We start from the raw sequence: 14,523 nt of genomic DNA, 5'->3' as shown, positions 1-14,523 counted from the left end.
GGCCGTTGTCACAGCAAGCAGCCATGGAGCTTGTTGAGTTGCAAGGATTGATCCAAAGTGTGGTTCTGCAACCAGATGGCAAGGATGAGTGGAAAACCATATGGAAGGATGGAACTTATTCTGCTCAACGTTTTTATCGACACAGTTTCAGGGGTTTTACTTGCAGTAGGATTTATGGTTGGATATGGAACAGTAAATGTTTGCTGAAAATAAAAGTATTTGCCTGGTTGCTGATTAGTGACAGGCTCAATACAAAGGACATGATTAAAAGGCGACATTGGAATGTTACAGATGAGTATCATTGTGTTCTTTGTCCTTCACACATTTATGAAGACAAGATACATTTGTTCTTTGAGTGTGTTTTCAACATCAGGGTTTGGAATTACTTGCAGATTGATTGGTCAGTTGGGGACACAATTGAGGAGAAATTCATATATGCAAGGAAGGAGTTTGGGAAGGCTTTTTTCACTGAGGTTGTTATCTTAGCAGTTTGGCACATATGGAAGCAAAGGAATGGCCTGATCTTTCAGCACACAAGACCATCTTTTAGAGCTTGGAGGAAAGATTTTATTCATGAAGTCTCTTTACATAAGCATAGGGTCAAACAAAAACATGTCTCCCAGCTGCAGACCTGGATTGATTCATTGCCTTAGTCTCATGGCCTCTTTTGTTGTTTTCTTTCTGTTTTTTTGTACATATGTAACTGGTGGACTTCTGTGGTCTTTTGTTTAAATAAATTGTTGTGAGGCTATGCTTCACAGTTTCTCTCAAAAAAAACACAAGTATGAAACCTTCGAGAAGTTCAAGGAATTTTAGAGTGGGGTTGAAAATCAACTTAACTAGAAAATCAAGCACCTTCATTTTGATCGAGGTGGAGAGTATTGGAGTTATGAGTTTGTCATACATCTCAAGACTTGTGGCATTGTCCCACAACTTACGCCGGCTATAAAACCACAGAGAAATGGTGTGTCAGGGCGACATAATAGCACTCTATTGGATAGCGTACGGTCTATGATGTGTCTTACTGCTACTAGGAAAATGCTAATCAGTGGCGCACCACTATTGACCATCAGCGCATCCCAGTGCGCCACTGCTATCACGCCATTGCTAACAGTTAGTAGTGGCCCACTAGTGGTGCGCCATTGCTAGCCCATAGAGTTGCGCCATTGCTAGTTTGGAGAGGTGCCCCGTTGGTACTTAGAATGGTGCGCTGATGCTAGCCTTTAGGAGTGCACCACAGTGGTGCGCCACTGCTATATTTTGAGGTGCGCCACTGGGAGGTGTGCCTCTAAAGTGGTACTAGATGCGCCACTGTTAGTAATTCGACTATTTAAATTCAATTTCAATTCCTCGTATTTGTACATGTTACACAATACAGCATAATACATGACATAATACATAGACAATACAGCATAGTATATCATCATAGTTGTTCACATTAGCCTCCGAATTCAAAGTATGGATTCAAATATTACACAAGTTAGGATCTCGAGATCGAGTAGCTAGCATAGTTGTCGTCACAAGGTTACAAGGTCGATGAGCTAAACTACCATCACATAGAAGAGAGCTACGGTCACTACGAGCATCATCGTGATGAAAGTGGTATTCATTCGGTTTCTCCTCCGCTCCCTCCTCTCTCCCGCTAGATAGCGCGCGTATATGTCTTCGGCCTCCGCTCTAGTGATGTATCATTTGTAACTTTTACCGTTATAATGGTGAACCTGTCTCCGACACTCCTCCCAGTCGCCGTAGACTCCATGAACCTTGCTCTTGTACACGACATACGATGTGTCTTAATGGTAATATGGATTCATACAGTTAAAGGATAAAAAAATTGCAAAAAGAATAGTCTTGCTACAGCTGTAGCAGCGGACCAAACACCAGTAAGACAACACGAGAAATTCATCTTCTGCAAAAGTGACGTCTCCAATAAGAAAACAGTGCATAAACATCATCATCGTCCTAATCATAAATCATATGTTTTCACCAAGTAAAAAAGTCCGCGCTCACAAAAAAATGTCTTCGGCAAGGATCATTGGTAGGCACTCTTAGACAGATATGTCATGTATCATGACATATCCCATAATCTCCTAAATCTTGGAGAGTCCATATTTCTATGATCTTTCATTTATGGTTATGATTGTAATATTTATTTATTATACATGCAATGGGAAAGACCCAAATATGATCAATCTTCTCACATGGTATCAGCCAAATTTTCTTACGGTTTTGCTATGTCTCAGTCAACTGAGATTTTCTTAAGTCTAAGTCACTTGTAAAATGTGCTTTGAGTTGCACTTTTCTGTTAAAAAAGTGTAATTGCACTTTTCTGATAGAAATGTGCAACTGAACCGAATTGCACTTTTCTTTAAACTATAGTTACACTTTTCTAAGTTGACTGAGACTTAAAAAAAATCCATTTTCTTAACCCATATGCTTGTACACTCTGGATATTGAGTGTGTTCCATTTTAATTCCAGATCTGACCTATCGAGCTCATCGTGGGGTACGCGAGATCTTCGGTGGCACTAGCTGGACTCCTCGGGCCTGTCGGCGAAGTCGTTCGTTGCAAAGGACGGAGCATAAACCTCCCAGCCTCGAGTTAAGCTCATGGCCTGAACAGCTCGTGCCGTCGCCTTCTAAATTAATGGCTGAATAATCAGTGAGCAGCAAGAACCAGCCGTGGTTTTTTTCGCACCAACGTGGCGAGCGTGGCATCACTCACTCGCCCCTGATTGTCATACGGTTAGAGCAGAAGACAAGTTGACCCAAACTTGAGAGCCAAACTAGGAGCTCGCGTTTCCATGGCTACGCCGACGGTCGTGCTCCTGCCGGTCTGGGCGTCGGGCCATTTCATGCCGACGCTCGAGGCCGGCAAGCGCCTCGTTGCGGCCCTCGGCGCCGGCTTCTCGCTCACCGTGCTCGTCATGGGCGCACCGACGCGCGAGTCCGCTCTGGAGGTAGCCGCGCACGTCGCCCGCGAGACCAACGGCGGCGTGGTGAGTTTCCGTCACCTCCCGTCCGTGGAACCGCCGACGGACTGCGCGACCGTCGAGGAGTTCACCTCCCGCTACATCCATCTCCACGCGCCGCACGTAAAGAACGCCGTGGCCGCGCTGCCGGGCCCCGCAGTCGCGCTCGTCGTCGAGTTCACCTCCACGACCATGCTCGACGTCGCGCGCGAGCTCGGCGTGCCGGCGTACGTGTACTTCGCGTCGTCTGCCGCCATGCTCGCGGTCATGATGCGGCTGCCGGCGCTCCACGAGGAGGTGCCCGCGGATTTCGCGGAGATGGACGGGGAGCTGGTGCACGACGTGCCCGGCTTGCCGCCGCTGCCGGCTTCGTGCATGCCGGCGTCCGTGATGGTGAAAAGCAGCCCTAGCTACGCGGACACCGCGTACCATGGTGGCCGACTCGCGGAGGCCGCGGGCATAATCCTGAACACGGTGGCCGAGCTGGAACCAGCGGTGGTTGCGGCGGTCGCGGAGGGGCGGTGCATGCCCGGGCGCCCGCCGCCTGTTGTGTACCCCATCGGACCGGTGATCCCGTCAGCTGCTGATAGCAGCAGTGACCACGAGTGCCTTCGGTGGCTCGACGCGCAGCCACGGGGCTCGGTAGTCTTCCTCTGCTTTGGCAGCATGGGATTCCTCGGAGCGACGCAGGTGAGGGAGGCCACCGTTGGTCTCGAGCGAAGCGGGCACCGGTTCCTGTGGGTTCTACGGACGCCACCGCCGGAAGCCGACGGCCTGGAGCTGGAGGAGCTGCTCCCGGAGGGATTCTTGGATCGGACGAGGGGGAGAGGTCTCGTTTGGCCGGCGTGGGCGCCGCAGAGGGAGGTCCTCGCCCACCCCGCCGTGGGTGGCTTTGTGACGCACTGCGGCTGGAACTCGGTGCTGGAGGCCCTGCGGTTCGGCGTGCCCATGGCGCCATGGCCGCTGTACGCCGAGCAGCACCTGAATGCGTTCGAGCTCGTGGTCGCCATGGGCGTGGCCGTCAAGATGGACGTGGACAGGAAGAGGAATAACTTGGTTGAGGCGGCGGAGCTGGAGCGGGCGCTACGGTGCCTCATGGACGGCAACGGCACGGAGGGGAGACGGGCCAGGGAGCGGGCTGCGGAGGCCAAGGCCGCCTGCCTGAAGGCGGTGGAGGGCGGAGGGTCGTCTTACGGTTCGTTACAGGCCGCCGCGGCAGCCGTTCGGCGTGCGTGGGACGTGAGAAGCACTAGTGGTGGTGGACGGCAATGAATGGTGCCACGATTGATTCATTTCTAGACGTCGTCGTGTAGGCCGGGTAGCTTTTTTTCAGTACTGCACCCAGGGGATCGATCGTCTACTGTCTTCTTCAACTCCATGACACCATGAAAGTGCAAACCCACATGTTAAATCGACCAGATTGTGTGGTGGCCTAGTCTCCCGGCCTGGAGGCATTGTCTGGAGTCACCCATAGCCATGGCTGGTGCATCGACTTGCCCCGCCGGGAGCTGGTTGGTGGCGTGGGGACTACCGGCTCGGCTAGAATAATGGAGGGGGTCCTAACATCCCTCTCACACCATGATAAAGAACTAATTGTTGCCACTCTTCATTGATCTAGCGGAGTGTCGAGTTTTGAAAGGATCCACCGGTGAACTCTAACGGACGACATGCCGGAGATTGCTGGATGGGATGGTATTTACTCATATGTAGACATGTTTTTTTTACTGTCCGGTTTTAGAGGAAGCGATTCAAAACTCTGTAATATGTTGCCATCGTGTTACATGTCTTTATTTCAATGGTGAAGTCAGTCGTGGAGATTGAAATGGAGCTGAGATCCGGGAACTTGTTATGGTGGTTCAAGTCCTGATGGCCATGGGGTTTTGGCTTGCTGATTGTAGCACCGGAATCAACAAGTGGGGGCGAGAGCACCAAAGAATTTCAGTCTCTAAACTTGTAGGGTGAAAACCCAAGGTCTGACCTTAATTAATTGCGTCTGTGAGAAGATTGAACACACTTAGGCATTTTCCATTGCATGTATATATAGACAAATATTACAATTCTAACCATAAATGGGAGATCATACAAATAAGAACTCAACGCGATTTAGAGGATTATGGGATATGTCATGCTACGTGACATATATGTCTAACACTCCCCCGCAATCACAACCGGAGGAGAATGGACGTTGATACTAACCAAAAATCCAGAAACAACGGTGATGGAAGACCCTTCATCAAGATGTTGGCGATGTTGAAGAACGTGTGCCACTTGGGGAAGGCGTTGGACTTGAAGTCGAGGACGACCGGGATGAGGGAGCGTACGCTCTAGATGGCGGTGGCTTGCGCCCATAGGTGGAAGTCGGGATGAGGTGCGATGGGCTCGAAGGGAGCCATGGAGGAAGAAGGGGGGCTGCAGCCGGCTAAGTGTTGAGGAAGTCGCCGGATGCAGCTAGGATTGGGAGGGGAGGGAGAGGCGGGAACAAAAAATTATTCTCGAAGCCTATCAAACATGGCGCAATGGTGAAAACTTATCGTAATTCGGATAAACGTTTCAAAAGATATTTCAGTCACTTTTGGACTATATATCCTTCACTTTTGGCAAAATATTTTATTTTTAGGATAAATCTGATATATTTTTAAAATGTTATTTAAAATATAGCACGCTATTAGCACGACATAGCGTCCATAGAGTTTAAAGAAGACCGCCGCTATTTCATTTAGTACGCTATTTTAAACCTTATTCGAAATAGAAAAAAAAAATGGTGATGTTAGAGAGAGGTGCGGCACACGTAAAGAACTAGCTCAAGTGAGGAACAAGGGTTTTGGAGGAAGGGCCATGCCCCTGCCGACGAATGTGTTTGTGCCGATTCATGGAGGAGGATGTGTCAATTTGATGTCGTGAAGAGCAATGAATGTGGAAAAAGGAAAAATAATAATGGTGAATGAGACATGAAAAGCTGCTCAGATGCTGAAAAAGTTTTTTATTAGATGATTAGGATGCATTTTTTTACATGGATTGTTTTCGTGCAAAAAAATAATAAGAAAGGATTTTATTGGCGCAGAAAGAAAAGAGGATTGTGCTCTTTTTTATTTGGAAAAAATGAAGCCAATCTTGTTTTTTCAAGAAAAAATGAAGCCAATCAGTATTTATGTATAGTACACTCGGTAAAAGATGGGCCACATGGCCTGCGGAAACCCTAGAACACGAGGCACCGAAGATCGCGGCGTATCATGTCGCCACTTCGATTGTTCGGCTCTCTCGTCGCCGGGAGGCTCTCCTCACGCCGGATCTGCGGGCAAGCTTTAGAATCCGCGAGGCTCCTGCACCAGTCTGTACGTCACAAATTCCCTCTATGTCTCTCTTCCTCTATGCGCGTGATGAATTTACTATCATCTTGTGCAGAGGACACTTACTAGCGATGTGGGTGGATCTGGCTTCCGTGGCAGGTAGTTTACCCGCTTTCAGCTTATGCGATGTTGCTGTATGTATGTTGGCAGTTTGATTTTGGCGCTCGATCTATCTCCAAATCTTTTCCTCCAGTAACAAATTAGACCGGTTCATGTACAAAGGGATTCTTTCCTCGCAGTCCCAGTAAAATTCTATCGGGTTAAGAGGTGATGTTTTTATAGTTGTGGAATTTAGGGTTTTAATTGTGGCCGTTTACTGTTTTGTGCTTGCGTATTAGTGACACAAGGTGTGTTTTTTTGCCCATGATGATTGACAAACTATTCAAAGTTATCAAATACAAGCCTAAGAGTATGAGGAATATAAGTTGACTGCTGGGTCTTGAAAATCTTCTCAACCTAGTAGTAGTTGCCTGTAGTATTTAGATAAATTTTAATGGTTGTCATAACTATGTCTTGTAACAGGACTCATATTCTGAAATTTATACTTATTTGATTCGCTAGTTTGTTTAGATTGTTCAAGTGAGCAGTAAGTAAGATTTATTGTATTTTCAAATCGAATCATGGATTAATATGATTTAGGAAACATGGAGTGTGTCCCAGTCAGTCTCATCTAATTATTGCCATGTGAGCCTGCTATTTTGCTAGCCAACTTTAGATGCTTGGAAGAGACTGAGGGTTTGTGTTCTCTCCACTAAGTGCATCTGTACTGCCAGTGTTGCTGTTGCTTTTCATTTTAAGGTTTATTTGAACTTGAACATCCACACTAGTTCTGAAGTTTTTCGTTTTGGCACTATGCAAGGCATGAAACCCAGATCGAGCTGCAACGGACAACACAGGTTGTAGAGATAGAAGATGTACATTTTGATTAAGCATGAGCAAGAAGTGATGATTTCATAGCTCCAGCTGTTGTGCAGTTGTTGTATTAGCTGTGTTTGTTTGGTTGGTTTTTGTGCTTTCCTAATAACTGCAGAAGGTGGAATTTGGTTCTATGCTCACAAGGATTGAAAAATATTAGTCAAAATGATGAAACTTAAGCCTAAGAGTAAGAGTGATATAAGTTGAGTGAGGGATATTGAAAAACTTCTCAATGACTTGTTGTCTAAAATTAAATAAATTTTCAACTATGTCTAGTAACAGGACTGATATTCTGATACATTGTAGTTTGTATTTGATATGCTAGTTTGATTTGATTGTTCTAAGCAGCATTAGAGTAAGATTACTGGATGTTGGAAACCTTGAGTTTGTTCCAGTCAGTCTCATCTAATTCTTCATACCCTTAATATGCAGGTTGCCCATGGGTGAATTGCATCGTAGTGTTGTGACAGTGGGTGCCTTGTCTCTCTTTGGGGGTGGTATTTTGTATTTGAAAGATGACCCTGAAGAGCCAGCAGGTACGAAATGAATCTGCTTTAATTTGGATATCCTGCCTTGTTAATTTTCTCTGACCATAAATCTTGCCTCGCCGATTGCAGCCCGCAAGCTGATTTACCAGGAGCTCCTGGAGGAGGAAACCTATGAGGAGAAAGCCATGAAAAAAAGGTTTGAAGAGTGGATGATCAAGTACGACCGCAGGTACAGGGACAATGAGGAGAAGGCGATGCGGTACAAGATATTCAAGAGTACGGCACAACGCGTTGACGAGCTTAACTTGAGGCCAGGGGCTTTATCCACCGTTGGAACAAACGATTTCGCCGACAGAACTGCTGAAGAGAGGCCAAGCGGAGCTTCCAGGACAAGAGGCAACTATCAGTTTTAGATCGTTCCTGCTATGAGTATCTTGTGCAACTGTTGTGCTATATATGTATGTTAGAGTGATAACCTTAACTTAATGTGTTATTGCTGGTGGACGTACTTAAGAACCTTCATGAAATCAGGGTGTATTAGCTAGCTTTATGGATTCTATCATATCATAGATCTATATTTTGCAAGTCAAGACCCAGAACCCATGCTACTGGCTGAGTCTGTGTGTTGTTCTTGTTCCTAAAGTGTGTCAAAATCAAAATACATTGTCAGCATCCAGCAATCGAGCATATTAAATGTACACATGTACATTATAATGTTATTACCCAAAAATATAAATCTCTAGACTGGCATGTAAGTACAAAAGTATTTCCATATAAGTATGAAGGTTCGGTACATTATTATTTTGCACTGTAAGACGGTCAAGTTCAAATGAATTGAACATGCAAAAAACTGTGGCTGGGGATTTGTTGCAAGACGCACGAAAATGGTAAAACTATTGCTGCTAATGATGTTAGAAACTGATTCTGCACAACTGAAGACTAAAGTGATCACTGAAGACTACGATCTGACTGCATTAGGAGTTATATTCATTATTCAGTGGTATTAAGTTTCGGTTGTGCGTGGGTTTTACTGATGCTTGTGTTGTGTCTTGCTGCCCTCCGACCTGTAACTCAGTAGTGCCTTCTTTAGCGGCGAGTGGCCATGGTGCTAATTCAGGAATGTCCTTGCATAATTTCAAGACGAATGATGATGATGACAACAACGGCGACGATACGGAGAAGTCAGTAGTAGGTCGGAAGTAAATCTGCCTCAGTTTTTTGCATGCTAGTCTTCAATTACCTGACCACTCATCAACCTTGCCTCCCTCGAAGTTTCAGCTCGGAACCCAGGTGATCATTTCAACGAGGCCCTGGACGGGAAGGAAACTATGGAGGAGAAAGCCATGAAGAGGAGGTTTGCGGAGTGGATGGTCAAGCACAGCCGCAGGTATGAGGACGAGGAGGAGAAGGCGATGCGGTATAACGGCATCTCCAACCATGCGACCCAAACGGACGTATTCGGATGTCCGATTTTGGTCGTTTGGGTCGGCCTCCGGAGACGCGGACAGATAAGGATGTCCGTTTCATTTTTTATTCCCCAACGCTGTGTGAGACGCAAATCGTATTCTTCTTCTTCCTAGCATACTAGTAGTAGCTCCGCCCCGGCAAGCCCCATCGAGCCCCGGGCCGGCGGCCTCCCTCCCCGCCACGCCACGGCCCCGGCGACCTCCGCCCCGCCGCGCCACGGCCCCGGCGACCTCCGCCCCGCCGCGCCACAGCCCCGGCAAGCCCCGGCCCCGCCGCTCCACGGCCCGGCGACCTCCGCCCCGCCGCGCCACGGCTCGCTCGGCGAGCTCCGCCCTGCTGCCGCACCTCGGACGGCCGCTCGGCCCCTGCCCGCAGCCGTTCGCCGCCCCGGGCGTGGCCCCGTTCGTCGCCCCGTCCGTCGCCGCGGGCGCCGCCCTGTGCGCCGCCGCCCTTGCCGCGGGCGCCGCCCCGTGCGCCGCCGCCCGTGCCGCGTGCGCCGCCCCGTGCGCCGCCGCCCTTGCCGCGGACGCCGCCCCGACGCGGCCGCCGCCCTTGCCGCGGGATTTGCCCCTTGCCGACGCGGCGCGGCCCCGTGCGTCGCGTCCGCGTCCCCGTTCCTCGCCGCAGTGCCTCTAGCCGCCGTGGGCGTGCGGCCCTGTCCGCCGCCGCGGGCGCGACCCTTGCAGGAGGCTCCAAGCTGGCAGCAGGCGCTGCCCATTCGACGTCGCCGGCGCGGCTCCAAGCTCGCCGTGGGCGCGGAGGTTGTTTCACTTCCGGCGACTTCCGGCAGGTGTGAAAAAAAGGGAGGCGGCGCCGACGGGTGTCTCCGTGAGCAGTCGACGGCAGCAGTACACGAGGCGACCCAAACTCCGGCGGCTGTGCCTACGATTTTCATGGGAGAAAGGAGGACAGAGGAGAGAGAATGTTGTGGGGTCTACTGGTTTGCTTCAGTCTCTCTGTCAAATGGGCCAGAACGCGTGTCCGGCTGGACAGAACGGACGCGCGCTCGTGTCCTCCTCGACCCAAATCGCTCTAATATTTGCGTCAGTTTTGGGTCAAACCGGGCGCGGGGAGTATCCGTTTTTAAGATAGGTCGCCCCACTGGGTGCAGTTTTGACCCAACCGGACGCTGGGAGGGTCCGTTTTTGGATTTGGGTCCCCGCGTTGGAGATGCCCTAAGATGCTCAGGCGAATGTCGCGGTTCGTCGATGAGCATACCCGCAAAAAAAACGCGAGGCCAGGCCGCTTATCCACCCGTACATCTTTGGTTTTGGGCTAACTAGTAGCCGTAATTAAGCTGCTGAGAAACAGCACACAAGGTCAATCAAAAGCAAGGATTCCATCCAGGTCTTGACTCCACCAATGATGCAACCCATATAGCTAGCTAATGCACCTTCACTCACTGAAGGTTCAGAAGCATACAGTACAGGCAGGGAACTAGCTAGCTACAACAAGTGACCGTTGCGATCATCGTTGTTGATCTCGGCCGCGTCGGAGTCGGGCAAAGCTCATCGGCGGGCACAACACCGCCTCTGCACAACCAGCTGAGCTCCTCCTCGTTCCTGTCGGCGAACTTGTTTGCCCCACGGCGAAACAGCGAGATATTTTATGGAGAATATCTGTTGCTTTCAAAGATATTCCCATCATTGGTCTGCTCAATGTGTTAGAGCTTGACAAGGTTGAACAATATATATCAGTTGCTTTCAAAGATATTCCCTTCTTTTTCACCCAGTCTGTCAGAGTTTTCTCAGACTGCATCTCTTGCCTTGCTGAAAGATCAGGGTATACCGTATACGTACTCTCCTGCTGGAGAAGAACTAATTAACGGTTGTTTTTCTTTGCGGATGGCAAACATCTCGGCTCTATTTTTTAGAATTTCCACGGCCAGTCTGCATATGCTGATCGTATGACTTCCCCTTGATCTGAGCGACCACTGCTCTGGCGAAACGAAATTGCTTACTCTGTAATACAATTTCACTTCAGGTTAAGGGCAATTGACTTCATCATTTGGCTGCTGTTCATCACTGACCAGCACCTCCAGCTGAAAGTGGGCATCGACAAGCTTAAAAAGAAAGTGATGTGTTGCAACATGCTCGTTGTTGCATGTGAAAAGAATTATCCAACGAATACATGACTATTTGGTTTAGAATATTCAAAAGTTTGACAACTCAGGATTTCCAAAAATTAAACCACATTCAGGCATTCTAAAGGCAACACAGTTTCACAGCTCAAGAGTGCATGTTATAAAAACAACTCGCATTCTCTCCAGAAAGAAACATATATATGACTGGATTTGGACGGCATATATATATATCTGAACACCTATCCATCAAACAACATTGGAGCTGTGCATCTGGAAAACATGCAAATGGTAAACATAGATATCGTAAAACTCAGTTCAGTTCTGCCGTTGGTTTGGACAGAACCCGCGGCCAAGACAAAACCGGAGAGCACAGAAATGAAAGATAGGCCAGAGTTCTCACAAGAGCAGTCTCTGGCACAGTGGATGCCAACACTGGACCAACAACCCTTCACGACAACGGACTATGACCACACGCAGCAAGATTACGACGATTCTTTCTTCTCCTCTGGCTCCGGTTCCTTCTTCGCTTCAGGTTCCTTCTTCTCCTCTGCAGCCTCTTCAAAGGTCGTTCCTGGGACGAGATCCGGAACATCATCATCGTTGTCCTGAGCGGCACCAATGCTGGCCCCAGCATCAGCACCAGGCATCTGCTTCTGGAACTGCTCAGCAAGCCTCCGCAGGTTGTCCAAGTTATCAGGGCCTGCAAGTAAGGAACTTCCAAATGAGACATACTGCTATAAAGGCACATGCTCGGTTCACTCATGGTGCTATTCAAGCAGTACCAAGACATTTCACCAGAAATATAGGGAATAATTCTTTGACTAATGAAACAATGTAAAGAGTCATACCCAGTTGGTTGATAATCGTTGGCAGCAGATCTTGCAGCTCTGTAGAAGAAAGAGTCAAAGAAAAAATTTCAGTTATTCAAGTTCAAGAATGGAGTGCTCACAAAAGAACATATATGATAGAGCTGGAATTTAATACTCACTCCGATTCAAATTAATTGACTCCACTTTATCTAGATACTGAAAGTACCTAGATGCATATGTTGACTAGATACATCTATATATAGATAAAGTGAGTCAATTAATTTGAATCAGAGCGAGTAGTTTGGTTTGCCTCAACTTTTATTGCATGTGTAAATCAACTTACAAAGAAACATGAATGAATTAAATATAGTAACTAATTCTGGAGAGTTTAGCTTCGGTGCAATTTCATGATATTAGCATTAGTAAACTGCAACCTGCCTTTGAAAACATAATCAATCTGATTTTGATGTACAAAAGTCATGCAATTTAAGTTGATACCATGTGCCATCTACATTATAATATTTATTTAGGTACCCATGAGGCATAAAAGTAGATGTAAAAGTCAAGTTCAGATCACTGCCAAAGCAGTTCACAAGGTGTATTTATGTTGCTCCAGGTAAAGAAGGCTGTTTAATCAAACAATTAAGCCATGAAGATTCTAAAGCAAGACTTACTTTTCGTCTGTGGTGTTCCACTGACCACCCATGTGTTTGCAGCAATGGATGCTTGCACTGCAGGAAACCAACAAATACCAATGTTAGAAGAAACACGTTGTGGGTGGCCGTAGAAGTAGTGGTTTAACAAGGCAACGTTTCACCTTTGGGATTCTGAAACTGGATGACTACATCATCCTTGAAGATGTTGACCTCTTCAATACCAGGAATGGTGTTCACTCCTACTCTTTTCAAGGTGCTCTGAAGCCTCTTGTCATCAGTGGTCGTGGTCTTGTGAACCGCCTTCTTCTTCCTGCCATCAGTAGTGGGAAACTAAGTATTAACCAGAGGAGAAATGCTTCATATATTTGTACTCATATTATGCTGATTTAAGAGTCCATTAAATGGATTTCGCTGACGGATCAAATTAGAAATGTAAAACCACCATGTTTGGATGATAATCAATATGCTTATATAGCTAGCACAGCTTCAAAGTTAGCAATTTTACACAGGAGAGCTAGCAGAACCGGTTCACAGAACATCAACTGAGAGATGCTAGCTGACAGGTTGATTTCAAAATGCGAAACAAGCATGTTTGGTTAATAATAAATAAGCTCAGTTAGCACGTTTCACATTAGGCATTTTTACAAGGGATAGCTAGCAAAAAATGATTCGTAGGGCACAAGATATTCTTGCGAGGAAACACTCTAAATAAGCTTAGCCAGCACTTTCCATATTATGCATTTTTCACACAGGGTAGCTAGCAAAAATGGTTCACAGGGCACAATATATTCGTTGTGAGGAAACATTTCATATCTGAAGCAAACGGCTTCCACAGGTAACAAAGTGAAGACAGAGAGAGAGAGCAAACCTGCGCACACTGCCCTTGCCCCCGGTGCGCACGGCACCGGCCATCTTCTTCAGCTTGTCGACATTCATCTGCACGACACACACGAGCGCTGGGTTTAGTAACAGGGCATGCGAGCAGAAAGGGATCTTGCAGTGTTAGTCACTGACTATTCAGTCAAGCAGCGGCGTCCTGGCGAAGCTCGCGAGATTCCTCCCTAACCTAACGACCCACCCAGCCTGAGACGACATGGAACAGCGTCAGAGTAGCTAAACCGAATCTCGCGAGCGCTGGTTCTCCATGGACGGAGCAAAACACATCTACCACAACAACCCAAAACTAAAGAATCCACAAGATCGGCCACACCATTCGTACCCATCCCAATCGATCCACCCACCCGCGACGAGATCGAATTGAAAGCTGCGGTAACCGAGCGCGGCGCAACTTGGCGGAGAGAGAGGAAGAGGAGATGGGCGCGGCGGCTCACCTTGGGCAGGCGACGTCGGCGGCGGCGGTGGCGGCGGCGGGCAGGGGAAAGGGGATTAGTAGGAGTAGATAGGGCTGTGGAGGCCAACCACTCTTGCTTTTCTTCGGTCGGCGTTAGGGTTTTAACAACCGCGGGATCGATCCTGGCCGTCCGATCAGTAGGCGCGCGCGCACGGGGAGGTGTGAGGTTCCATGTTGTCACGTGTCCTCAACCCGAAAGCAGCCAGCTAGCCTGGTTGTAGAAACTAGCAAGGAAAGGCGCGGCGGCACGCCGCGCCAGGCTGACAATTAAAGTGTGAGAGTTTGTTCATGTATTGATGGTACAACCGATAGAGTGGTGCAGCGATGCAGTGTTGTGATGTTTTCATGTGCTCTATTGGATCTTTGCGTCATGCATATAGATAACTGATGACCAAATTCCTATAAACTATGGAGAGTAAGTAAATGGTAGTTGGTA

At 47.9% G+C, this 14,523-nt stretch overlaps 2 protein-coding genes across 2 annotated transcripts; one reads left to right on the top strand and one right to left on the bottom strand.

The window, feature by feature from the left end:
- Positions 1 to 2,642: 2,642 nt before the first annotated feature.
- On the top strand, positions 2,643 to 8,363 carry LOC127297600 (malvidin galactosylase UGT88C3). The gene is made up of 4 exons (XM_051327923.2): positions 2,643 to 6,303; positions 6,374 to 6,417; positions 7,666 to 7,769; positions 7,851 to 8,363. The coding sequence occupies exon 1, from the start codon at positions 2,804 to 2,806 to the stop codon at positions 4,241 to 4,243; it is 1,440 nt and encodes a 479-aa protein (XP_051183883.1). The 5' UTR covers positions 2,643 to 2,803; the 3' UTR covers positions 4,244 to 6,303; positions 6,374 to 6,417; positions 7,666 to 7,769; positions 7,851 to 8,363.
- A 3,179-nt stretch (positions 8,364 to 11,542) lies between these two features.
- Positions 11,543 to 14,223, bottom strand: LOC127297601 (nascent polypeptide-associated complex subunit beta). Its single transcript, XM_051327924.2, has 6 exons — positions 14,068 to 14,223; positions 13,605 to 13,672; positions 12,898 to 13,046; positions 12,755 to 12,811; positions 12,120 to 12,158; positions 11,543 to 11,971 (listed from the first exon to the last, which is right to left on the bottom strand). The coding sequence occupies exons 2-6, from the start codon at positions 13,670 to 13,672 to the stop codon at positions 11,754 to 11,756; spliced, it is 531 nt and encodes a 176-aa protein (XP_051183884.1). The 5' UTR covers positions 14,068 to 14,223; the 3' UTR covers positions 11,543 to 11,753.
- Positions 14,224 to 14,523: the final 300 nt, after the last annotated feature.

The sequence above is a fragment of the Lolium perenne genome, chromosome 4, assembly GCF_019359855.2.
Source record: "Lolium perenne isolate Kyuss_39 chromosome 4, Kyuss_2.0, whole genome shotgun sequence".
NCBI classification, from domain to species: Eukaryota; Viridiplantae; Streptophyta; class Magnoliopsida; order Poales; family Poaceae; genus Lolium; species Lolium perenne.
This window is presented reverse-complemented; position numbering and strand designations above follow the sequence as displayed.